Source organism: Haliaeetus leucocephalus, unplaced genomic scaffold (assembly GCF_000737465.1).
Source record: "Haliaeetus leucocephalus isolate CR32 unplaced genomic scaffold, Haliaeetus_leucocephalus-4.0 Scaffold417, whole genome shotgun sequence".
Classification (NCBI taxonomy): domain Eukaryota; kingdom Metazoa; phylum Chordata; class Aves; order Accipitriformes; family Accipitridae; genus Haliaeetus; species Haliaeetus leucocephalus.
This window is the reverse complement of record NW_010972853.1, coordinates 4,166,553-4,194,314: the sequence shown is the minus strand read 5'-3', so window position 1 is coordinate 4,194,314 and position 27,762 is coordinate 4,166,553. Positions and strand designations below refer to the sequence as shown.

Sequence of the window (27,762 nt, the reverse complement as noted above, 5' to 3'; positions counted from 1 at the left end):
AGAATTCTGCTGCATATTTGTGAGTGATAAAATACCAACATCTGAAAACATTTCCACAACCTTTTTTGTTTCAAATCTTTGCTGTCACTAACTTTATATGTTAATTGGTTTGGATGGGTTTCAAATACATCTTCACAAAGAAGAATTATGAAAACAACCTCAACATAACAATTTTTCTAGATTTTCTATAAATACCTAAGAAAGTGTTTTAGCAAATAAAAATCAGTGATTAAAAGAAAGCTGCAGTTTTTATTTTAAGAGTTATTTAAAGTGTTTAGCTTTTCCTACTTGCTGTCTGTGTCTTTGCAATGTAGAACAAATATGATGTGAATGTCACAGCCTCTGCAGATCCTGCAAGACTAAGATACATGACAGCAGGACTACATGCTGAAAAAGTACAAGATCAAACACAGATCATGTTTCTGCACAAACTAGCCCAAAAGAGGGCAGGCCAAGGGGTTTACAGGGCCAAGCGATGAGAGGAGATAGAGCACTCACTTATGCCCGGGTCGAACAAACAACAACTGATACTTTCCTACCACTCTTAACCTTTGAAACTATCCTAAAGATGGCAGTGACCTAATCCAGCAATTTCTAACTGTAAGGATAAATTATTTTGTAACGGTTTTCATTGCCTTACATTGAAAAAAAATAAACCAATCATCTTGTTCAACTCTGATTCTAAGAGGACTTCCATTTTGATGCAGAGATATAAATGTAAATGGAGAAGCTTTTATAGGCTTTTATGCAGATTCTCTCCCTAAACTCCATTTTCTACACAAAACTGCTTCAGTAAAAGTAGCAACTTTTCCTTAACAAAAAAGACAGCTTAAAATATTCAGTCATCATTTGCTGGATTTATTTTGAAAGCCATATGAAGCACAAAATAAAAATGAAACTGCTCGGAACACTTAGAGAGCAACCCTTCCTACTTTATTTCCACTCAGTACCTTGATTGATAGATGAGTTGGGTTTCTAAGCCCCTCTTTACAATAAACATTTTTAAATGTTTATTTTATGTCCCAGGGTGAAAATATTTTGAACTGGAGCTTTCCATTTCCCTTTGCTGTGCCTTGGCAAGCTGTGTTTTATTTCTACATTAATAGTATTCAAGTCTTTCTTGTAGCTGTTAAATTGTTGTTATACAAGTACCGAAGAAAGTATTTATGTTATGGAACTAACAGATATCTACAGTTAAACACTGTAGTTCTGGAGAAGCCAGAGGAAAATTCACACATAACTAAAGAAAATTTCAGAAAGATTTCTTTGGAGGCCTTTTGATTGTAAAAGGGAAAATTAGTTTTCAGTATCTTTACTTTCATTTTTATTAAGTCATGAGTTTGATTTTTTTTTTCTTTCTAATTTATGTGAGTAATTTGTGCCACAGTGTAAAAACTCTAAATGAATCAACACTATAAACCTAATTAGCAATAAGAAAACCTCATAAAGGTCACATTTTAAATGGCACTTTGTTGTTAGCAGAACAAATGTGAAAGTTCCCAGTTACCTTCTAGATCTCTCTTCAGTTTCCTTAAGTCTTTTATTAGGTCTTCAAACTTAACTTGGGAGGCCTGGAAAAAATCCTGTGGTTCTGGTAAAGGAAAAATACTCTTGTCTGTTCCTGCTTCCTAAACAAACAAACAAACAAACAGGCCACTATGAAAATTGAATGCATTTGCAGTGAAATAAATTTCTTTTCTTGAAACATCATCTATGAAACTCTATTATAAAACTGCAAAAATAATGTATATTAAATCATTCTTGCTAAAACAACATATATATCATTCAAGATGAAATCCTGAGCATTCTGAGTATTGAAACTTCCTTTTAGATGTTGTAAAGCAAACTGTGCTCAATTTAAACTATGAAACAACATTGAGCTCACAACATTTCAGTTAATTTTATATCAATAAAGGTTTAGATAAGGGATTAGAAGTTTCTTAAAAACAGATAACATGAATGCCTATTTTAATGCAACAAGTGATCTTATGCCAAAAGCTTGTGGTTTCACTCTCTCCCAATTCATTAAATATACACACACTTTATAAGCATAAATTGAAACCAATATTTATATATTGCCTGAAGTATTTTATACAGATAAAAATATACAGTTGAAGGTTTATGTGGCTAAATAAATCACATGGGTTAACGTCTGTATGGAACTCCTATGTATATACCTTATTTTTAGCACAGTAAAAAAAAAAAAATCAGAAGTAAACCAAACCAAAACAAAAAAACTGCACAAGGTTCAAAGCAATATCTCCAATGGAACTTTAACAAGTAAAGTATATAAATGGTATTAACATGACATTGCTGTGTATAAGCATATACTAGTGAATTTAAAATACTACCTGTGCACAGATTTCCATCTGTAATAAAGTAAAACTCATAGGTTGGAGAACTAATTGTTTTGTGAACAAGCAAAAAGTAATATTATTATAAAGATATGAACATTTGGGGGGGCAGAAAGAAAGGACAATGGATTACATTTACACTGTGTCCATTTCCTCCTAAGGAGGATAAACTGTTTTGTTTTACAAAATTCCCTGAAGTAAAATGTCAGCATAGTAGAAAGTTTGCAGAAATATTAAATACATTAATTAGAAAGCATTAGCTTCAGCACTATTAAAAAAGAAGAAAAGAATATATATGTCAATACCCTGAGAACTGAGAAACATTACAGGCTAGACAAAGTTGCTTTTGTTATGAGGCTCTTTATAAGATGGGTACTTAGGTTAAAGTAATGACACTTTATTTCCCTGCTCAAAAAAAAGAAAAAAAAAAGGAAAAAAAAAAAAGAAAAAAAAGGAAAAAAAAGGAAAGCAAGTACAGTTCTACATATCTGCCAGTTTTTATCTCCTCTACAGCTCAGCCCCGGGAGCTGTTCCACAGGGTCCTGACATACAGACCCTCCAGCATTAGAGACCATAGAATCACAGAATGGTTTGGGTTGGAAGGGGACCTTTAGACCATCTAGTCCAAGCCCCATGCCATGGGCGGGGTAATGTCTTCACTTACTTTAGACTTCACTTACTTTATTCTTAGTCCTGGAAAAAATACTCATGACTACTAACTCATCAATTCAACGTCCTTACATAAGAATTAAAAAAGGAAAAAAAAAAGAAGAAAAAAGAAAAACAAAACAAAACAAAGTATTGTTTGTATTCAACCAGACATAAGGCCATGAAAAATTACACTAGTCTTAGATTCAAAGATTAGGTAAAGGCATCTTCTTAATCTCAAAAATCAAGCAATTACATAGTTAAAACCAATTAATAGTGACATTTTAATTTAAAAGACAATAGTTCAAATTTTCCACTCCAAAACTTTGGGCACTGCTAGTATCTATCAAAAAGCCTCATAAATGTAACTCACTCAAAGCAGCAGCCACACCTCTTCCCACATTTTCAACCTCTAACTTCATCCTCATCTTAAAATACCAACCTGTCCTTGCATTCTGTCATAAGAGAGAAATCATGCTTCTGTCTTCCATTATTACCACATCAGAACAAGATTTACAACGTTACAGTAACCAGGATGTAAGAAGACAGGACTGGAGTGACCACCTGTTCTGTCTGCAACAGTCACAGGCAATTGCCTGTAGTGGTTAGTTCAACAGTTAATGTAACATTTTCCAAAGCCTCATCATAAAACCTATACCAAATTTCAGACCTATTGAGGTCCACAACTATTATAAGAAAGCAAAAGAAATTGATTTTATTTTCCCATCATAGTTACGGTGTTCAAGTTTTAAAAAAGCTAATACAAACACTTCTACAGTCTCCAAAAGAAACCTACTTTTGTAGACACTGATACAGCAAATTAATCTTTTACCTTATCACAATGGCGTAGGTAATATATGACGACATAATCCACAAGATTAATACCACTATCCTAGGAAAAAATAAATATATTATTAAAAATGTGTGTGATTAACACTGTTTCAAGTGAGTGAAAATTTACTCTATTTCAAAATAAATATATTATTATTTTATATGGCTGTGAGAAATAGGACTCACAATATATTCAGCCCTAGCATTACTGACCAAAAAATCAATCTTTAATAACATAGGCTTGATCATACCACCACAAGACCTAGAGCTTCTTTTGGTTCTGAATACCCGGTAAGAAAACATGCACTGGGAGAAGATGTCCCTGTATATTTTTTTAATAATACAAGGCATTACTGAATAATAATATTAACTTGAATAATAATATTAATAATGTTATTCTTGAATATAATATTAACTAAATATTACAGTCACCTCATACATTAAGGTGAACTGAATTTGATTCCTCTAGTCTCAATTCATCTGTAATGAAGACCTGAAAGAGGCATAGATATTCTTCATATTTTACTCCAAATATAAAACCAGACAGCATTTACCTAACAAGTATATTTCATGCCCTGTTGCCTTATAAATATGAATTTTAACACCCTCTTTCTGGAATCACCATTTCCATGGTCCTGCATACAACAACTGTACACATCATCGTTTTATTTTGTTACATGTCATTGGGTCAGCATAGGCCAGATGAACTAAAGGAAAAGCGTAAAGTTGTGACTTATATGTGACACGGTACTGTTCAACAACATAAAAGAATCATAATATAGGGAACTGTATCTGGAATGTCTGAAGGTTTTTTGGATGTGTTTTCATATTGTACATTGACAGGTATCAGGACAAACACTTGTATGTGAACAATGTCTGAATTCCTGTACAGAGCTGCCTCGCCTATAGTAGAGCCTGCAGCACATTATATTTTATTAATATCATATACCAGCAAAATTCTTAAGTAAGCAAGTCATTGCTGTCATGCAGACAAAGCCACTCTGCTTGTCTAACAGTTTTAGAAGACATTGCTGGCAGGTCATGTGACAAAAAGGAACTGAAGTGACTTAAGAACATTTGATTGCCTTTTTAGATTAAAATACACCTGTTATTCTATTTTCTATACGCCAAACTATCAAACCTATTACTTTGGTTTAAAGAGTACTTGCAGAAGACAAAACACAGAGATTTTGAAGTGGTGAGCTACAATTAAAAAAAAAAATCTCTGTATCAAGTAACTTTCTAGGCTCATGTGACAACAAATTACTTTTATGTGGAATAGGAGATACTTAACATTGACTCTTTACCTCAGCTCCTGGAATTCAGCTTGCCGAGATGTAATATTGCTTGCTGGCAATTCCCAAAAAGGGAATAACGAGACACGAGAAGGATACCTTAGTGTTCAAATATACAACACCCTGCATTCTGCTTTCTTGCAGATACGGTTTACCAATTTTCTCTGAGGTTTTGCATCTGCCTGTAGCAGCTGGCCCCTTTGAGTTTTTATGCATTTTGGAGACTAGTCTAAACTAATAATACATTTATTTTGGCTACCAGGAAACTGTAAATACTGTAATTTTTTAGCTTGTTTTGCTAAGGAACAAGTCTTATGCAATTACACTGTCCATCTGTCACTCCTTTTCATAATTCATAATTTTGGAACATGCTGGCTAAATTCAGCCAAATTGGAAAGTCCCAGAGATAATTAAATTCTTACAAGTTTATGGTTAGATAGAAGAGTGAGTCTAAAATCAATACTTCTACTGAGAAAGTCAGGCAAAACTCAGTTGTTTTACATTTTTCTTCATGGCAGCTGGCCAATCAATGAACACCTGAGTACTGGGAAACTTGGCCTGGTTCTAGTTTAGCTGCAGCTTGTACTGTGTCTTGTCCATGAAGTAGGACTGGAAGATAAGTGGTCATAGGGAACAGCTGAACCATTGCAATGAAGAGAAAAGTAAAAATTAGAATCACAGAATCATACAATCACTTAGGTTGGAAAAGACCTTTAAGATCATCGAGTCTAACCATAAACCTAACACTGCCAAGTCCACCACTAAACCATGTCCCTAAGTGCCACGTCTACACCTCTTTTAGATACCTCCAGGGATGGTGACTCCACCACTTCCCTGGGCAGCCTGTTCCGGTGCCTGATAACCCTTTCAGTGAAGAAATTTTTCCTAATATCCCATCTAAACCTCCCCTGGTGCAACTTGAGGTCGTTTCCTCTTGTCCTATGAATTGTTACTTGGGAGAAGAGACCAGCACCCACCTCACTACACCCTCCTTTCAGGTAGTTGTAGAAAGCGATAAGGTCTCCCCTCAGCCTCCTCTTCTCCAGGCTAAACAGCCCCAGTTTCCCCAGCTGCTCCTCACAAGACTTGTGCTCTAGACCCTTCACCAGCTTTATTGCTCTTCTTTGGACGTGCTCCAGCACCTCAATGTCTTTAGCAGACAAAGGACTCAAGTCCATTGGAAAAACTTTCATTAATACAGCTGATCCCTGAACAATTCATTAAACTTGCTTTTACACTTTGTTAATGATGGTATTCACAAGTAAAATAAAAAGCTCCCTAGATATACTGCTTTCCTGACATTGCCTGTCTCAGAAACGCATTTCTACATACATGAAGCATAACTGGAAACAAAAGCTTAAAATCTAGCTTTCTTATAGTTCAAGACAGCACTTCACATAGGAAAAGAGGAAGAACATGAAAGAACAGGTTTTTTTCTCACCCTCCAAATCTGTACCAGCATCAGCAGAAAATACTTCCTATTCTTTGCTGCTTCATATATCCCTGTGGTGTCTAGGTATGCTTTGGCAAAGAACGACTTTGAGCAGTGTTTCCATTGCCTAGATTACCTAGCACCTCCTCCTCCACCCTACTGAAATAAGGAACAAAGTAACCTCATCTCAAAAGGTGTCCAGAGTTTGTCTGAGCCCAACTTTGATCCTAGCATGACTAATCAAAAATGTGCTAGTGGTTCTCAATTTTTGACAAAATAATTTACAGCCACCTATGAGCATTTTCTTGTGCACGCTGTTCAGAATTCATGTCCTACATCCATTCAACTGCCAATTAAAAAAAAAAAAGACTGAAAATATCTTGTTGGGTCTGACATACCTCTTTGAAGAGGATTAAAATCCTGTATATTATATATTTATATTCCTTACATATAATTCCTTAGTGTATACGCTACACTGAACCTTTACTGATATGACATTTTTAAACCTGATTCTTAAAACATTTTTACTCACACAGAGCTACCTTAAGTTAAGACCAAGAAAAAAGAATGGGGACAGTTAATGGAAAAGACTTCAGCAGTCTGTGCTCTCTCACTTCTCCCTACCCTACTGTAATTAAGTCCCTACTAGGAAAAGAGACACAGAGAAGTTCTTATGTAAGTTAATTATCCTAGCGGTACTGAATAGGAGAAATTGGAGATTATGGAAATATGCACATGGACAGGAGGAGGTGAAAAGTTGGGAGAAAAAAGCATGAAAATGGTATAAAGTGCCTTGCTCTTTCAAGCAAGAATGGAAAGAAATAAGAAAAAAATAACTTTTGACAGATGACGGAACAAAAAAAAGATCACTTGAGAAAAATTATCTTTAATTAAAAAAGAGTACTTACTCTGCTTTTGACATCCTTTAGTTTGGGGAGTATTTCCAAACCAAATCCATCAGCTTGACCTCGGGTCCTGTTCCCGCCATTCATATAATTTCCAAAAGCCAGAATCAAACCTAAAATTTCCTTTACACTTGTCATATTCAGCAAAGCCTGGAAAATGGATACTAGTCTGTAACTTCCATTGGCACAAAAATTCTAATCACTAATATAAAAAAGCTTTTTTTATTTTATTTTTGCTAGAGGTTTTGTTTCTTGTATGTTTTTACCTCTGTAGGGAAAAGAAGCTAAAACTGGTACAAGAATCAAGCACTTAAGCATTTATTAGAGTGTATCTGCCTAAGATACTATGTTTAACTTAATCCATATGAAGCAATGTCATATTCAGTCTGCTTCTCATTGGTTCTGATGCTCTGGAAATTCACATTTCTGGACCCATACTTAATGCAGGTATATCAGGGCTAAGGACTAAATTACTATGCTCAAAACAGAAAAGAAATCTAGAAACACTTTGGAGAACTAATAAATTATTTTAATTTACATATAAAGACATCTATCTTGTCAATCAAGAATCTGAGGCTGGGCCTAATTCTTAACTATGTAGCCTTGTACTACATACTGGATAAATCAATTGTAGTGTAAGCTCCTCATAAGTAAACTGAGGGCAATATCACTCTCTCTATCTCATCTTTGGGCAGGAAACACTAAATAACTATTTTTATTGTTAGAATATGCAAAGAAATCCAAAGAGGTAGGTAGAGCATGGGTACTTTGTGTCAGCAAAGCTGATCAAAAGCTAATCTTCAAACTGGAAAAAAAATATATTTAAATACTGTCCTGGCCAGGATGTTATACCTTTAGGTCACTATTTAATTTTTCTTTTAATTCTTATCTCATTCTACTTTTCATGTTTTTGTTATAATTTCAAAATCTTGTCTTTAGTCATTCATAGTATAGAAATCTTAGGTAAAGCTTTGTCAGGTACTAAAAAATCTGCTGTATCAGGGTTAACAGAAATGTATAGATACCAGGGGAAAGTAATAAGCTAATGAAAGTGATAGGCATCTATTGCTGATGGCATCAAGAGTGATATGCAAAAAAAAAAAAGTAAGTATGCAGGGCCCTGTACTAAGCTAGTCTGATATTTAATTTCTATTTTATGGAGGTTATCTGTTACTCTACTTAATGTGCAAAGTAATAAAAATCTGCCACTTAAATAAAAATTGATTTTCCTATGTAGAGTATAGGGTATCACACACAAGTCACCTTCCCTTTTTCCTCCTCCTTTTGTTCCTACAAGCAGCTAAAAAATTTAATATACTTTTATTTTCCTGAAAAGCCAATAACCAGGCTTAAGATTCATCACTTATGGTACAAAAAGAAGCATGAATACTCTATATTTATGTTTTTATTTAGCTTTCATTAGGATTTACCTTGGAAACACGAGTTATGATATCAACTTTCCGGTGCACTGACGTTATCCCTTCAGAGAAAACTGACTGGAAGATAATACACTGAGCTCGTTCTGTGAAGTTGGGGATCTGAGATAACTCATATAAAAATCTGTGGAAAAAAAGAGTATTAATGAATCTTTATATTTCTTGTCTGTGGGGTACATAATGGATCAAAGATGTAGTATCATAAAATATACATGCAATCTTTCCTACTATGAATCAAATCTGACCATTTATAATTGTTCTATCCTTTATGCACAATGTGTTAAGAAATCATATTAAGAAAAAGGCAAGACATTAATCATTATCACATTAATCCATTAATCCACTACCACAGCTGCATCACAATGAATAGAAGAATCATAAACCTAGTTCATAGGTTAAAAAGAAAAAAAAAGAAAAATAAAAGGAAAGACATAGAGAAAGACTATTTACTGTTTTCACTCATGTGTTTTTGCTTCCCTTAAAAATGTGCCCAGCAATACAGAACTCAGTATATTCCTACAAAGTTATTTCATAATATAAAACATCTGCCAAGAAATTTCTTCTGCTGCTCAGCCTCAATTTTCTTTCACTAATTTGCACAACGCTTCCAATTATATAGCAGCAAGTTTTATGGTAATGCATCTAGCCGTGTATTTAGCTCTAAAATATTTGCAGATTCTATCTCTCTTCAGTCACTGTTCAGCAAAGTTACTAACTCTTTATCTGTCCTCATATGTACACTTTCCTCATGAGTCTATTCCAGCTTTCTTCCTTTAACTCTTTGTTAAATTAAAATAAATAGAAGCATATTCAACAACTGCAGTTTGGATATCACAAACTGAAAGCATCCCTAAGGCATGAGTAATTCCTCCCTTTTCTTCAATTTAAAATGTAAGAGCTTGGCTAAATACAAGAAGCTTTAGCATTTCTTATAATAACATGGTTTGCATAATTTGCTTTGTGGGTTTTGAGTCTAGGATTTCAGCGATACACATGCTTTCTTGAAATCCAGAAACAAGCTGTCTTTTGCTCCAATATCACTTTAGAAACGTTCTTCTAATCTCCTGTCTACAGATATCCTTAGATCCCCCTTAATGTAATGCCATAAAGATTCTTCTACCTCACTGAATTATGGGAAATTCTGTGAACCATTATTAGCTTGGATACTTATTAAATTTATTGTAATTATTTAAGCTGATACACCTGATTTCTCCAAATTATTTCTTTTTCATAATAAATAATGCCAGTATCTTAAAATCCGCTTTAAAAATTTCTCATGCATGCAATGCTTTGCTGAATACATAGTGACTATCCAAAAAAATCAGCAAAATCCACCTGTGGCTGGTGTGAAATACTTTGTTTTAATTGGAATATAATTTTCTTCCTTCTTTTTCTTTCTTGCCTAATGAAAAAAATCTATCGTGAGAGAAGGATTGGGGAGGCCCGGCTTGGCTCTTACACTTAAGCAGTGGGGAAAAAAGGAAATGCCAAGCTGGTATTAATAAAAATGCTTCCTATTGGGAATGAATGGTATTGCCTAGAAAAAAAAGAGGATACTTTGCACTTTGTGTGAGAGAAACAAAAGAAAGAAAAACCCAAACTGCTTCACTAAAGTTCTAACATACATATTTTTAAAAGTTTAAATTTAAAAAGTCAAATGACACATATTCTTGCCTTCCCTTGAAAAGGGAGCTATCTCCCACACTGCCAGTCATTGGAATACAACATAATTGTGCCAAGAGTTAAAAGAGCATCAGCATAAAAAGAAAATGTCTCCAGATTTTGGAATTCCAAGTATTCATTGTAAATATCCAGACAGAACACTTATAACTAAAATCTGTCACAAAAAAGAATCTTCGTGACTACAAATGTAGTTACTAAACACAAAGTCATGGCGTGAATCTGTGGTTATCAAAGACAAACCATGAATCCAGGTGGAAAAAACTTTTGGAGGAAAAGAATATTCTTAGTTCGGTCTTTTTTGCAATTTTAGTCTGAGAAAAGTATGATTTTGACTTAATGTAATAATGACATGACTGTGACATAGCTTTTTGATGGGTTTCTCATTGCTACACTTCTTATGGCCTAACGTAAACATAGAGAATTTGCTGTTCATCTCCGTGAGGTCCATTTTACTCCTCTTCTGCAGAAACTGTAAATAAAAAAATGCATTTACTTGAGAACTCTTTTATTCTACCAGAATCTTGTAGTAAAGGACTTGAGAGTACTTTGAAACCAGGCAAAGGTTACCGTGTTGTTAGTGTAACAGAACATTCTTCCAGAAGATAGACAAAGAAGGCTGATTCTGTGGAGGTAAACTATTTATCAGTTCACATTTATCCACATTTGAAGAATATAAAATTTAGAAATAATTTTGGGGAAAAAAGATGTATCTAATCCCGCAAGCTTCTAAGTAAACCGGCAGGATTTAAACTGAAGTCAGAGGGAAGTGGTCTTCAAAGAGAAGTAAATGGCATTACTTGGACAGCAATTATTAATAGCTCACTACTTCCTGAATTCAAACTACATACAAAACACGAAAGCTCTATACCCTATTTTGCTACTATTTCCTTCATTAGTATTTCTCCTATTAGTATTTCACAGTAGAGAGGACTTCACAGAGATTATATTACAACTAAAAGGGTCTTCTTGGAAACTAGCTAAAGCATTTGTATCCTGCTAGCAAAGGCCCAAACTGTGGTCAATTGTGCATATAAATCTTTAACATGTCAATGAATATTAACATTTTAACAAGTATTATCATGAAGCATAATTTAAGGGGGTATTGTCATGTTGCTGTCATACTTACAGTTTGTGCCAACAAGAGCAAATTTAACATGCCAGCAAAACAAATCAAAATCGCATGTGCAGGAGAGCATCAGTGATACCACTAAAGCTTTCTATTTGCCTGGTAATCCAAGCATTAAAAAATGGCAAAGGTTTCCTTTAGACTTTGGTGAATTCACATCAATAGTTTCATTATATGAATAACTATTGCTAGTATTCGCGACCATTTGATAAATGGTTTGGTTTGCACTTTTGTTCTGATCCTCATTAAAGAAAATACATGAGGCATATGCCCTGTAGCAAATATTTTTAATCACACATACAAATGTAGCACTTTTCTTTCTTTAGCCTTTTATGGAATTAATATGCATAGTACAGTTCCAACAAATCTCCAATTCTGCATTTAGGTTGACTTGAAGGCTTGACTTGGACAACAAAACCAGCAGCACCTGATCTACTCAAAGGGCATTATTTTGAAGGTCCAATAAAATTTACATAAGTGCATCATTAGCAAATTGTTTCCCCCTTGAGGCAACATTTTAAAAAGCTAGTTTTCTTAACCTATGTAGTTTAATAATAGGGTAAAAATGGGATAATTAAGACTTGCAAAGAGAACACAGAGAGTAATAATTGATAAAAAAGTTAGCTTTTGTCTTTGACACTACTATTTCACTCTGAATCATCAGGTGTAACTGCTTTATTTACAGTTCTTTACTTTTAATTATGGAACAATGATAGCATAAATCCAACTTTGTGTTTAATGAAGATCAACCTCTCTCCACTATAATTTACAAAAACAGACAACCTTTTGTAACTCTAGAGCTCTACATGATTCGTATTCTCCAGAACACAAAATGCATTAATATTTATTTCACTCAGACATACAGCAAACAGACTGCTAAAGATTCAAGCTCTGGAAAACATCAACTAGTCACACAATGTATTCTTATGCCCCAAGCCAATGCAATGAAAGCCATGGATATGGGATGCAAGAACAAGCTAGTATATACACTTTTCAGACATTTGTCTTAAGTCTTACTCAAGAATGACAGCCACTCTTCATCAAGAGTAAACGTGATTGCCTTATCTCCCAACATGAAAATGTAATACTTCTGACATCAACCAATCATATACTATCTCTGCTGCTTCAGTTCTTCCTCCCCCTACCCTTTCTTATGCCAAAGACAGCAGAAAAGACAAAAACAGACATGAGGAAAGGAAGGAAGATGGCAGAGAGGCCTCAGGGCGGGAAAATGCACTGTGATTAGAAGAGGATGGAAGTACAATGGGAATAGTAGCAAAGTAGCAGAAGACAAACACCACTGGTAGGCCAAAATCTGAAATCAAATGGATACACTAAAATAAAATTCAGGATTACCACTCTGCTCATGGATTTTTGCGATTTTCACATTGGTCTAAGGTTTGTTACAACAGAAGGAGCAATACTTAAGAATTTTTTCATCCTAATAGTCATCACTGTCCACAACAATTGCAGAAGATGAACTGTGGAATCAACCTTGTAGGCCTTCAATCAGCATGAGCAGAGCATACATTGTCTCTTTGTCACAGGACTCACCAAAACCCTCTGTTGGCGTAGCTCTTTCAAATAATCAACAACCAAAATTAGTCTGGCCCTGCTTTATGACACATTAATTTAGCCCTAAAAGCTCTGAAGGAAGGATATGCCTTTTACAAATACGAGAATGGGAACACAAATTTTTATTGATTCAAGGCTACATATGAGTTCTGGTGGTCCAAGTTGATGTCATAAGATCTGTCATGCCTGAAAAAGCTATGTGATAAAGGCAAAGTTTACATTATACCTTGAAATACACAAATAAGCTAAACATTAGCTACCCAAAATTATGTATCAAGATCCCTTTTAACATAGCAGCAAAGGACTATATTATATAACAATAAAATTTAAAAAAAAAAAAAAATCTTACTGTTCTGGTTTATCCAGAAGCTTCAGTTCCTCCTCTTTTGAAGTCTGATAATATTGCTTTATCTTCTCTAGTTCATCCTTTTGTGCTCTCTGAGTGAATTAATATAAAGTAATAACTAATTAATAACAAATTAATAAATTACTAATTTACCTGTTTGTCTGCAAGTAACAATTATACTTTTTATTGGGAAACATTTAGACTATGCAAAAGAGTGAGGCATAAAGATTCATGACAAATTCCTTCAGTGCCTTGCAGTGCCATTTACTACTAATAGCCACAAAGCGGAGCATCCTTGTAGAACACAGCACTGCAAATATTGCTATAGGATGCTTCACACAGTTTAGGTCAGAGAGGTAGCTCTGATATCTCTACAGCCAAGTGTACATGTATTCTTCCATGCAACTTCAGAGTCACACAGTTCATGAATGCTATATACTTAGTCTACAGAGCAACTTGGGTAAGAACAGGAATGCACTAGCTCGAGTTAACTGTTTTAGGCACTTACATCTTGAATGAGAAAAATTCAGCATGTTAGCACAAAACACGCCTTAAGTAAGGGCAGTTATTTTTCAGGCAGTTCATGAGAGAACACTGCTAGATGTTACACCTTTTGTTACATTTTAACCTCATTCCAAAGGCATTCCACTGTTTTAAATTTGTGACATTTAAGAACTAAGCCAGTAAGAGAAATAAGCATGTCAATGGGTATTTTTTTTGTTACCTATTTTATTATTGTTAAATTCCCCAAAGACTTTTTCTATATAAAGTCTCTAGTCTAAAATGACAACATAAAATAAAACTTTACTTATTCTGTGTCTGAAATGCTACGGTAATTAACCACAGCTTTACTCCAGCTTACTTACATTTTCATATAGTGCTTCCAGTGTTTCCAGATCTACTACGGAGTCATCAACACAAAGTATAGCTGTATAGAATACAATCACAAATTAGATGCTAGAAAACATACTTAGGAGTTCAACTCTGTTTCCTGAGAAATGTACTAAAGAGATCTGACCTAGCTAAAGGACATATTTGTATCCAGTTAATATTTTATTATTTTCAGCATTTTATTTTTGTTCTGACTTCAAGTCAAGGCACTCAGGAACCTACTATGAACTCTGTCTCAGGAGACTGGAGCTCTACTTTTCCTCTCCAGTATACTCAGCAGTCAAAGATATGACCTGCCACGTACTCAGCTGATTGTGTAGCTAGCCAGGCAGGAGAACATGGGAACAACTGATACCAGACAATGAACAGCACGGATTTCATGGTAGCTTAGAAGGCTGGATAGGAACGAATTGAGAGTTAGGGTATTTAGGTCTTGCTATGTGCATGGGAGATCAGGTAGATATGAAAAAGGGAGATCTGCTTGTCTTGGGGCTAGCAATCTTGGGAAGCAGACAGAAAGACAAAATTGCAAGATTTTCAAGTTGCAAATTTGCAAGCACAAAAGACTGCGCTACAGATTTTTAAGGTATCTTCATAGAGCAGCTCACGTTTGAGCTGGCTTTACCCAATGGAAAACTACCCACATGACAATTTCCAGATAAATACTTTTAAACATCACACAGAGACACCTAAATTATACTCTTCAATGATTAATTATGCTTCCTTACCAAAAATGAAAAGTCTCAAAATGTTTCCTGTCTTAGTTCCAAATGTTACTACATTTGGAATATATGGCATTAGGTGTTTCCAACATTTGCAAATCCCATTACAATTTAGGCAATGTATTGGGACTCTTCTGAAAACTAAATAGGATTGGTTCACGGTGCTTTCTAATGCTCTCTAATGTTAAATTCCAGTAAGCTAAGAGATGTACAAGGGAATAGAAATAACTTTGGATGTTTAATTTTTCTGAAACCAGCATCAAGACTCCTAATGGGACTGGGCACAATTTCTGAACTCCTGACTTATGTTTAAATGTTACTGGGAACATTAATCCCCAAAGAATCCAGCTTAAGGTCTCTACCAATTTTCCACATAACCAGTGACTCATCGTTAGCTAGTACCTGATAACTTTTAATTTCAACTGTATTATATTTCTTCAAAGGAAATTTGACTGCTTGTGAATTTAGAAGATTTTAAAAGCTCTTGCTGCATTTGCAATCCGTGTTTGAAAGGGGCAAGGCACACATCTTTAAATAATTATTTAAAAGTAATAAGCTTTCGCCTGCTCTTCCACCTACCCCATGATTTTACATTGTGAAATTAACCAGCAGGCTAGTAAATTTTCTCTGTGGCAGGCTAATTAATTTTATTAAAAGGTCCAATGACATTTAGAATGCTTTAAAATTTTGCCTGTCAATTATGATTCCATCTCTTGACATTACACCTTGGTTAGAAGTAAAGAATTATACAGAAGACAGTATCAGTGAAAAAAAGCAGTATCTCCAACTTTTTGTCTTATTGAAAAGATTGAAAAAAAGCTCAAGAGTGTAACTAAATGTAAAGCCTGAATGACCAAGCTTGACAAAAATATTTGTTTAAAGAAAAATCATTAGGGATTGAATCTATGAGATCATCTGTTGGCTTTTGCAAGCTGGTTCCATGAGTTGCATTATCTTCTGTATTAGCCAATGAAATTTCAAAAGAACGTAAGTTATTGGAAAACCTATTGGAAAACTGGTTTCACAGTCCAATATATTTAATTGTTCAGATTTTAAAATACACATATTGAGTTAAAAAACTTCCTCTTGTGGTTTCACTTTCATCCTATTTTGGAATATTCCAAAATCTGCTTACAAGGAGAAATCTATTTGTCCAGAGTTATCTAGAAAAGCAACTTATTGGAGGTAATTCGAACTTGTACTAGAAATGCAAAACATGTAACTAACAGTAGATTTTTTTAGGTACAGAACTATTACAGTGAGAGGAAGTAGTTTGAAAAAAAGAACACTTTAATAAGAACATCAAGATTTGTACATTTAACTGTAATTTTCAGGCAGATATTTGTCACAAAAAAGGCCTCAAAATAGCAAAGTGGGCTTTAATGCTGTATTTTCTTATCCATGTTTCTAACAAATCAGTATTGTTTTGAAGTGTCATGATAAAGCAAAAAATATTTGAGATCAAACTAATAAAATGCAATCTGATAAATGAACACATTTTTAACAGAATAATTAATAATCAGTGTTACGAGACATTAATATGAATTATTTTCTCTTTTGGACAAGTACGATTGTATAAAAGTACTGAGAAAATATTTTGGGATTTGCTTGCTATACAACCTGTCTTGCTATTATTGGCTCTGTCCATGCAGACAGGCTGCAGTTAAAAATCTAGCTATATTACTCAATTCAATGATAGCTGGACATCTTAGGATGTTAGTGTACATAGAGACACACTCCCAAAAAGTCAGAAGTACTCCAAAATCCACACAGATTCCTTTATTTCATCTTAATGTATTTTAATATCTTTATCTTTGCCCTTATATCTTTTTTCATTCACACTGATCAAACTTAATGCCAGACACATTTGGAGCGGAAGACAAAAATGAAAACGTAAAATTATGAAGATTGTCCCATTTTTAAAAAAAGAAGCATTGATTTTGAAAAGCTGGAAGAAATCCCTGAATTCACAGGTGTCTTAGTATTCTTCATATTCTTAAAATACAGCATGTGCAATATATTCACAGTATGTTGTGTAAATTAACTTGAATTGGGGCAGCTGAAAAAAACCCATTACACTAGATCAAAGAAACTAATTATTTTACTTAGAGTTACGAGGAACAAAAGCTTCTCTAATTTTTCTGCGAAAAACAAACCCCAGTTTTAATCGTATGTATATTAACATTATTAAAATGAATAAAAGCCTTCAGAAGCTTTTCAGAATGCTCTTCCTATACAGTGAATTTAACCATGATACTTTACTGCATTAAATCTCATTATATCAAGACTCACATAAGTGTAAGTAATATAGGTGAAGTATCATAAATCTACAAAAGAGGCTCCAAAACAATTAATAGCTATTACAATATCAATCATCATCGGTGGTTTTTACTTTTATCTTGCCTTCTAGTTAGCTGTCTTCCTTACACTGTCAGTTCAGTTAGAATATTTCACCTACACCTCACAATATGCCGAAAGGAAGTAGACTCATGCTGTGAAAAGCTGGTAATTTTATTGGGTTCCTCTACCTTTAAAAAATCTGTTACTTGGCCAAGTCTGGTTTCTGAGATCCTTTTTTGCAGGGAAATTGAGGCAAACATTTTTATGTGGCCTATGGTGTCTGCTCACAACAAGAAGAATTTATATACACAAGGATCATTAGTGCAGGGTTGCACCCATTAGGATATAATAACCGTCAGCTAGGACAAAAAACAGATCAGCATCATGCATTCAAACTAACAGGCACACATAAAAATACTTGCCAACTACGTTTCACATACTAAGAGTATTGCTAGGAATATAAACTTGTACCAAGGGTTTTTAACAGACTCACTTTTTAAAAATGAATCGAACTGTAAAAACAGATTCCCTACTGCACAGATTTTTCACATACTCTGTTTTATCACTTCAAAAATGTAAACCAAAGAAAAGCTGAGTGTGTGCAGTCTACATACAACTGTAGAACTTAGAGGCTAAATTTGAAAAATACAGTTCTCTCCTCTTGACCAGCTTAAATACAAACAGTCTTAAGGCTGACTCTGATATACAGCCTCACTCCTACTAAACACATTTTGGTTAAATCAGGATTTAAGTCCTGCTGACAGAGCTTACATATATTCAGCAGTATCAAACCACTTAATGTGACAATTAAACTATGAAATATGAAGAAATCACCTTAACTGCTCCCTAATGATAAAACAGAAATATGTTATTTAAATAAAAAGAACTTGCCAAAGGTACATTTATTTGACCTGGAAGTACTTTATTGTTTTATGTAGTACATTCTGCTGAGTAAGGCTTGATTTCATAGGAACGCGAAGCTTGTCACTGGGAAATTTAAATTAAATTATGACTGATCTAGTCAATTAGAAAAATGACAACAATTGTTAAATACTTATCCCTACTTGGCAAAACTGCCTAAAATAACCAAATCACTCTGGTTTACTTCTGACAAATTGATATGTTCTAAACTTATTTAGAGGTTTTTCTCCAGTATTTAACTATCACGCAACACAAAACCCCAATAAAATATACATTACAAAGAGGCACCATGGGCACAATGTAGGTTTAGAAGACTAAGAAAGACTAACCCCTGCAAGAAGTCATGAGCAAAAGACTCTGGCGCTAATGTTAACCTACCCACATCAGGCTGGATGCCCAAGGCAGATTCACAAAAACATATGTTGTGAATTTTCCAGAACAAAGAAAATAACTTTTAAAGAAAATTGTTTCCCAACTTCTGAGATGGGCATGCAGCTATCTCTATACTTCACGCATAGTATACAGTATATATAGAATGCATACATGTAGTATTCTGTGTAGGTGGAAAAGTCACACAACTTTGGAACAACAATCTTTAAACCTTTATAATCTATGCTTCCATCCTGCAAAATATTTTAGTTGAAACCCCAATAAAACTCTGTTCACATAGTGCAAGTAAGAAAGATTCCAAAGCATTTATCTTTATCCAGAAGTATTTACAAAATATAATAGAGAAAGGAACTGTGAAACTATTTGTGCTGCATGATATGGTTAAAACACAAACTGGGATTCAGAATTCTGAGCGCATCAAGGTCTGCAGATCAGAGTTCCTTTGAAATAGTTTGCCTTATACATATAAAACATAGTCTTTCAGATGCTAAGAAAAGTGCATGGTTAACAATGATGTTTTCTAAAGTGTAGATGTGCCATAAATGATAAATTGCACTAAGACAGTGCAACCTATTTCTATAACTTCTATGGCCTCTCATTAGACCACACAGAAATCCCAGGATGATTAGAAACACAGTATAGAATTAGAATGATTATTGGACTGAGCAGCAGTCTGGGTGAGTTAATCTGCTGTTCACATTCTTCCAATTATTTACTCCAATATGTTGACAATGGAGGGTAAATCACAGAGTTGGAGAAGACCCATCAAACACTTTTCAACTGGTTGACTGACATTGTACAGTAGTATCATAACTGCGTTGTTTCTAGAAAGTTGGTCCCCTCCTACAATGCCACGCAAAAAAGTTTGACGCAGAGTGGCACAATAGTTACGTGCATTGTTCACCAGCAGAATATAATTACTGTGACACTATAATAAAAATATATTCCACATTTGAGAAGCAACCAAAAAACCCCCAATAATGAAGGTGAATCTACAAAAGCAGATAGCATGACCTAGGCTTTTTAACAAAATTCATTCTAATCCATCCCGTCTAAGTGTGATCAAATACATTTCTCTAATATTTTAAAGCTTAATGTGCCTCTGCATAGATAATTTACATTGTTGGTGAACATAAGAATGTTCCAAAAGCACAATAAACATACCACGTCCCCATACATGCTGTTACAGGTTGGCCAGTGCTACTCTGATTTAATAAATGGAGTCTCAGACATTATATTTAATTGCTTAAAATCTAGGAAAGAAAAAAAACCCAACAACTAAATTAGCATTAGAAATAGTCTCAATGCCAAGGATCAGCGTTAAATTCTCCCCTTTGCCATATAGGCTAAGTTCTGTCAATGTTGCAGTGCTACAGTGTTAAACTCTTGCCTTGGTAAATGTACTAGGAAAGCCTGCAGCTGTTCTGCATGGAGTAATATGGCACTTCATTGCCACGAAGAGTGCAATAAGCTGTAAAGTGTGCATCTGGTGTGATCTACCGCATCTCATAGATTTGGTCCCAAGGAAAATATACTAGCATGTACGACCATCTAGTTAATGCATCCTGATGGAAATCAGGGGTATTAGACAGTGATCTATTTCCAGCAATGTACAGAAGCAGAACTTCTGGTGCCCCGCAATTTTAGTGGCAAAAGGCAGGTACTATGGAGGTAGGGAGGGATTTGGGAGAATCACTCTTTTAGACACAGGCATCTACATTTTATCTACATCCCATTTTCTGCAACTAAAACTTTTTTTCATCTGGGCTGCCCCACAATTTTGCCAGTTTTGAACAAAGACCTCAGTAGCTTATGGGAAGCTGGCACAGATGACATACACTGCAGAAAACAATATTATTATGCGTTTTCCAGTATACTGCTACTGCTAGCTACTGTATTGGGAACTGCCTGAGTGACTGGAATGTTACCCTGTAAAAAGCTGGGACCAGTGTCCACAGAAGGTCTTCGCATACAGTTGTAATCAGCATTTCCCATTAGAAACAGAAGTGAAACACCTCACTGTGGAGTGAGTTGTAATATTTCAACAGCAAAGCCATACAAGTAGTCTTGAGCCACTAGTTTCTCTCAAGCTGTAATATTTCAGCTGAACAATGATAGGAAAAGTAAAACAGAAGTGCATTGATACGAAATGGAGATTACTTCTCTAAGTGTGTAGTGTTAAAGCATGTTCCGTACCTAACAGCTGATCTCCACTATTCCTCATCTCTTGTTTATAAAGAATAATAAAAAAAAAAACAGAGAAGAAGCCTTGAAATAATCTCAAACCTATGCACAATTTGATTATTGCTATTTGTTTTTTAAATATAAATACAGATCCTATATAGCATACTGAGACAGACAGAATTTCTGTCTGCTGCTTCTGCTCAGGAAACAAATATTATTAATAGTGGTCCAATCAGAAACCACATTACCCTTTTCAGTACCGGATTCACCAATAAAATTTCTTAGTGTTCTCAGAACATTATAGCACCTAGGACTTCTCCTCCTCTCCCACCTACCAAAAAGCTATTAGGACAGGTGCAGCATGACAATGTTAACTTTCCCTCTGCATCATATCATCCCAACAGTAGCCAAAAGAATCATTCAGTCTTACATTGTCTTCTCCCTAGACTGTACTCAGATAGAGCAAGAATTTAAATTTATCGGCAAAGGATGGACTTCACTCTCTCAAACAAACATGTGTGGGAGATTCCCTTCTTGAAGTGTGGCAGCTGGCTCATTATCAAATGCAAACTCAAACATCTGGGTGCCAGATATGGTCACTCACTTGTTTTGCACTGCTGAGCTATCTACAGAATACGCTGTGAAGCTGTTTAATTTGAGAGGGTAATCCTATAGATGCAGAAATCTCACACTATTTTAAAGAAGGATGTAATTTTTCTTGTGATTACTCTTGTTTTGTCTTCTCTACAATTTTGCATGCCTCTTTATGCATAGGGCAGTTCATTTGAGAACAGTTTTTCTCTATCTGCATTTCTGTAACTGCTACTTAAGGCAGAGTAACCAGTACACTATACATGGACAGCAAATTCATTTGTACATGGCTCTTCAATAAACATGGTCAGAAAAACTTGAAATAAAATCAGATACCCTTTTTCTTTTTTCATTTCAACTTTCTTTTGCTTCAGGTTTCTTCATTCCCTGTTGCAAGCTGCCAAAGAACATTAACTTTTCTCTTCCTTGTCTTTCACATACTGAATTATGCAGTGGAAATTGGCTTGAGAAAAGGGATGAGTGCTTAATTTTCATGTTTCTTAGAGGTAGCTCTTTGTAACTTCACTTTGTTAAAAAAAAAAGAACTTTGACATTCATCACCCAATGGTCATATGCTTTTCTGGTTAGGCATTGTCATGAGCTATTCAGCTTATTATGATCTTTTTTCACCCAGTATGTTGACTATAGCCGTCTTCAAAGAATTTGTCTACTGTTAGGCAGGACTGCACACAGATTTAACTTAAACAAAATACTAGGGGATAGACACACACTAAAAGAGAAACAACCATAATTCTACTTTTGTCTTCATTGTAGTATGCATTTCTAAAGATCCTCTCTACAGAACAGATGTTTCCCCCGAGTCTGGTGAACTGTTTTTTTCCCTAGTCTCTGCACATAGATCTTGATTAGAGTACCTCATCCTGCTTTGTTACTGTATTTCAAAAAAAAGTTCCACTAACAGTATTCCCAAATCCCGTTTGTATCTCCTAGCTGTTTCCATAAGCAAGAGGCAGCACATCCTACTGCTGCTTTGAGCAACACGTGGTGACAGGCCAGTCATTTGCTACCTCAGAACAGAGAGGGTGATGAGTTATAAACTTTCCTTCAGTGACAGCACTTGTTTTGATGCTCTTTTCTACCAACACTCTAATTTTCATTAAACTTGTAGGACTACATTAGCTGTGTCTACAACTGCAAGTAGTGTAGTCTTTAGAAATGGATTTGTAGACAGCAACAGCTGGTAATGAGGATCCAGTGCCCACACTATACACATTTCAGGGAGTTTTAACTATCGCCCATCTGATCCTGTGGAATTTAAAGTCTGCTGTAGGTGGAGACCACTGGTATGCTCCGAGAGCACATCTCATTTAATTTAATTCTGAAGGATGTTTCTGCACTCTGAGACTGCTCTGCATTGCTCTGCAATGCAAACAGAGCAAAGGGAACAACTGGTAAGTTTGATTCAAAAATGCACTGCTGGTTCAAGCTAAAATGCTAGTGTATACACACCCAAACATTTGACTTATTCTTTTCTCTTAAATTTGGTATAAATCGGCCAGAGGGTTTCAAAAGCTATAGAAGTACAGCAAATGACTGGTAGATAAGATAGGTAGGTAGATAGAGATGTTCTATTTTAGTAGAATATCATGGCATGGAAAATAAAGAGTTATCTTGAAGATACTTAAGAATACTACCCAGTTCTTATGATACAGCTGCTATCCCATCCTGTGCTGTTGTAATTCCTGCCAGCAAATTATTCAGACCTTTAGCAATAGCAGGGTTTTTTCCATCTCATTCTGATACCTTTCACACAATACTGGCAGGCACAAAGTTATTCCTTCTTTTCGTTGTTTCCCTCCATCCCAAGAGACATCTGTAAGCCCTTGTGCTTTTAAAGTGCTAGATGCTCAAAGGCTCTTCTGAAATTAATAATAATCAATGCCAGCAGCATCTCAACACTCTACCCAGTATTTGCATGTGATGGAGGGAAGACAATAGCAAAAAGGAGACATCAACTTGAATTCTTCCAGCAGTTGTTTTAAATGGTGAATATTTTCCTTTTTTTAATGTGAAAAAGAAATAAACAATATCCTTAAACAATATCTTCTTAAATCCAGAACATAAGCAGAATCTGAATTACCCCAGTGTTCTGAAAAATCTTTATTCCTCTACAGTTGTATTGGCAAACTCAGATAATTTCTACCAGTAATGGAATTTATACATTGAGCAGCCCTACGCTTTGAAAAACGCCATCCAGTAATCATCTTTCTGATTGCTGTGGTTGCTGCATCAGTTTGGGATGTGCTTTTTATACTGCTAATGAAGCAAAATTTAAACATTCAACAAATACTGACTGCATGTTTGAAGCCCAAAAGATTTATATATAAGCCCTCCATTTAATTTTTGTCAGTGGAGGACTTGCTTAAGAAAAAGGAGGGAAATGTAGGGGAGGAACATAAAACAGTTTTGAGAAAACACTGTACTGAAAGTGATATGCGAACTGAAATGGTACAGAAGGAGTTGTACCTACATTCAATTCTGATTATTTAGGTGATACTTTTACATATACTGGAATACACTGGAAGGATGATTCTTCTGACATCTAAAAGAGGACTACATTCAAAGCACATTCTGTAATGTAAGAAATTCTCTGAAGGGGGCTATGAGAAAATATCCATGCAAGTATGATACATGAAGCATAAGAAACACTTACCTTGTTGAATATCCTTCATCTCCAGGTGCAAACTGGATATTAGAATACCTACAGTTTGAGACCGTTTTCCATCCAGCAATTTGATAATCTAGAAAGATGATGCAAAGTGATCAGAGATCAAATGAACACTGCAAAGGGTTCATTCACATTAACGACAGGAGCTAATTTGTGAATTGAATTCAGTGTCTCTCCAAACATCAAACTTTTTATTAACTAAATGTGATTGTAAGACCTTCATCTTATCTCTATGCTCTGCACCTTAACAAATGGCTGATAAATGTTAAGCTTGAATTCTCACCAGGTGTAGTAAAGAACATCACCTCTTACTTGTAGGATGCTATTAAGAAGGAAAAAAGGAACATCAAATATTTATTCTGGAATATACTTTTTCCGTTTTCTCCTTAAAGTGAGCAGGGCAGAACTATTTATGACACTCTGAGTAGATCACAATGTCCTTCGTTTGTCTGCTAGTTTAGATTTCAGTGTGAACACATTTAAGTCTATCTTTTTGACAAAGGATCAATTCCTGACCAAGGGGAATTGGAGAATTGTCATCTTATGCCCTCTCAACATTATTTCTGGAACACTAGGGGCTACTGAAAGGATTGCTTTCATTCTTGTCTGAATGTGCTTCTTCCACACCCTTGACACTTCACCAGGATTTGAGGACCTTGTTCACACTTTGGGTAACAGACACTTGTTAGTATAATATACTGATATTCAGACTGTAATCTTTTCAGATGTTGGGTGGGGTGAGGAGAACAAAAAGGAAGGAGGGAAATCTTGAGGAGTTATTTTGGCTGGTTGAAATTAGTGATACTGATGTGGATCAGTCCATAAATAAAGTAAGGAAAAGTAAACCATCAGAATTTTAGAAGTGTAGTTCAGATGTTAGAAATGTCAAAACCAAACTTCCCACAATGTTTGGACTGTTGGTATTTGTGATTTTGTTTTATGTCATAAGGAAGATAAGACAGCAGCACATCACAAAATGCAATGCAGACGTAAGTTCTTCAAAATAAGAAATCTTCAGATCCAAGCAGTTGGCTTGCTTCACAGTGTTGAACAAATACTATTAAAAATACTAACTCATATGTAAAATTAAAACTAATAGCTAAGTTTTCCCTAAATTTATATTTCTAGTATCTGAACAATATTTAATCTATATGTATCCAAATTTAATTTTAATAATTGGATGACAATAATATTTGGATTACATTTGGATTACTCACATCACAGACAGTTAACTGACAAAATTTACACTAACTCATACAAATGTTTTTTACCTATCTTTTATGGGATTAAGGAATATTTAACTGTGCAACTACTTAGTCATTCACCTACATAAAAGTAGATTTGTAGTTAAAAAATACAGGAAAAAGAGAAAATATAGTGACATTTTCACCTGAAAGTGCAGTTAGTTCTTATTTATAGAGTACTGAAATTGGACAATACATGAACAAGCTGGAATACATGCTGCCTTCAACAAAGATCTGACAGATATTTTATGTCCCTATTGTAGGGACTCAACATTTAATGAACTTATGCTAAAGTAGATGTTGCATGTTTTCTGCCAAAATTAGAAATAAAATCTATCCTGATAGTTTTTTCCAGCCTATACATACAGCACGTATGCTGGATATTAAGAAAGTAATATTATTTAAAGGGTTTTCTTCAAATGAGAAAGAATTCTTGCTGTTTATCTCCTGAGTACACAAGCAGACAAGATGATTTGGCTACAAGTTACCATAAATTAATACTCTGTAAGCATCACATCCTGCTGACTGTGATTTTTCAGTGCAAATATAAGTACCTGCTCAGTTTATCATGGTCATTTCTGAAGCTTTACATGAATTTGCTGAACTCCGCAGCACATTAACTTCTTACAGGGATAATTACAGGCTTGAGTAGTATGCAATTTGTATAGCATTCACTGACCTCCAAGTTGACCTTGTTCAGGGGCAAATTCACAGGTTGTCATAAACCCCATTAGACATGCCTAGTTTGAGGCAAAACCTTTCCAGACTAAAGCTGTTGTAGGCAATATGACATCTGAAATCATTCCATTAAAATATTTTTAAGTGCTAATGTATTCTCCAGATATGATCAAACTAGCTCCCATTGCTAAGCAAGACTTCTTCCTTAAAAGATTAGTGAAAAAAATTTTAAAGAAGATCCTGCATAATTTTAAAAGCTAAAACAGAGATTCATGTTTTAAAATGGCCAACTAACTGTATGTTCACATGCATTTTAGACAAATGTACACATGGTCACAATTACCAGGCATCAAACTAGACTCAGACTACCTGAAATAGCTTCAACCAGCTGAAATCTGTAACTGAAGGCTAATATTTTATTCATTAGAGAGCAAAAATGGAGCAACAAGACAACAGAATAGCTTAAATTGGGCATAAAACTACTGTAAAAACACAGTAGTAATGCTAAGTCCTTAGGACTTCTGTCATAGATTTCTAGAATCGATGTGTAACTTGAAAGATTTTGCAACAAAAATATATAATCAGTAGTAAAACAGAGAACATATTTTCAGAAATACTCATTTTGCCCCAAATTATGGTTATTCTGGGGAAGTCACTGACAGGAAATTAAATATGTGTGTGAATTCCAAATGGAAAGGAGACACAAAAAAATCAGCACTTTTCCAGGTCATAAAAACCATAAGGCAAATAAAATGAAAGTTTGTAAAGACTGCATTGAACTATTTAGTCTATGCTTTTAAAAGACAAATCACTGATCACCTCTCAGCATATTGGGACTTGCTTGTAGCTGGCAGTGTCAGGTAAGCGGCTAAAATCCAGCTGACGCCAGTTGATGCTGCTATGCCAGCTGGCAGGGTTTGCCAGCTGCCTGCCGCTCCTCCAGACTATGAATGTATCATTGTAATGGATGCAGCATCTTCTGGCTCAATGACAAAATTGTGACTGCTTGTGCTAATTCATTTAATTCAGTGATCCATAACATTATTTGTTCTATGTGGTGTTCCCCAACTATTTTTTAATGTTATTAAGTTTGTTGATTTGCTGTACACGAGTGCCCCTTCTACATCTTTCAAATATATATCATCTAATTTAAAAGTGGAGTCATAGTGAAGCTTGAACACATTCATAAATTATTTTGTCATTCCCATTAAAAGGTGTTTCTCTAATGTAGCCAGAACTGTATTTCATTAAATATTATACGACAGACTTCACTGTTTTGTCTAACTGTAATGTCTACATTCTGTCCAGGACACTTACTGGTGCTGAAATCTGAACAGATTCAGTTTACTTTAGTGATTAAAAGCTAAATCCTTCCTCCTGCTGGTGCATGGATTCTTTCCATAATATTTAAATTTATTGAGAGAAACCATAAGCTAAAAAGCTGTCCTGCATATCACAGTGTTTCCCTCCATTCCCACTCA

The 27,762-nt window shown here is 35.0% G+C and overlaps 1 protein-coding gene across 1 annotated transcript in view; it reads right to left on the bottom strand.

Moving 5' to 3' along the window:
* Window positions 1–27,762, bottom strand: part of FMN1 (formin 1) — a 144,425-nt gene that overhangs the window by 55,231 nt on the left and 61,432 nt on the right. Inside the window, exons 6-12 of the mRNA XM_010574212.1 lie at window positions 24,345–24,432; window positions 14,498–14,559; window positions 13,635–13,723; window positions 8,896–9,025; window positions 7,469–7,615; window positions 3,835–3,894; window positions 1,508–1,628 (exon numbers count right to left, since the gene is read on the bottom strand). Coding sequence (XP_010572514.1) covers window positions 1,508–1,628; window positions 3,835–3,894; window positions 7,469–7,615; window positions 8,896–9,025; window positions 13,635–13,723; window positions 14,498–14,559; window positions 24,345–24,432 — 697 coding nt within the window. The remainder of the gene's footprint in view (window positions 1–1,507; window positions 1,629–3,834; window positions 3,895–7,468; window positions 7,616–8,895; window positions 9,026–13,634; window positions 13,724–14,497; window positions 14,560–24,344; window positions 24,433–27,762) is intronic.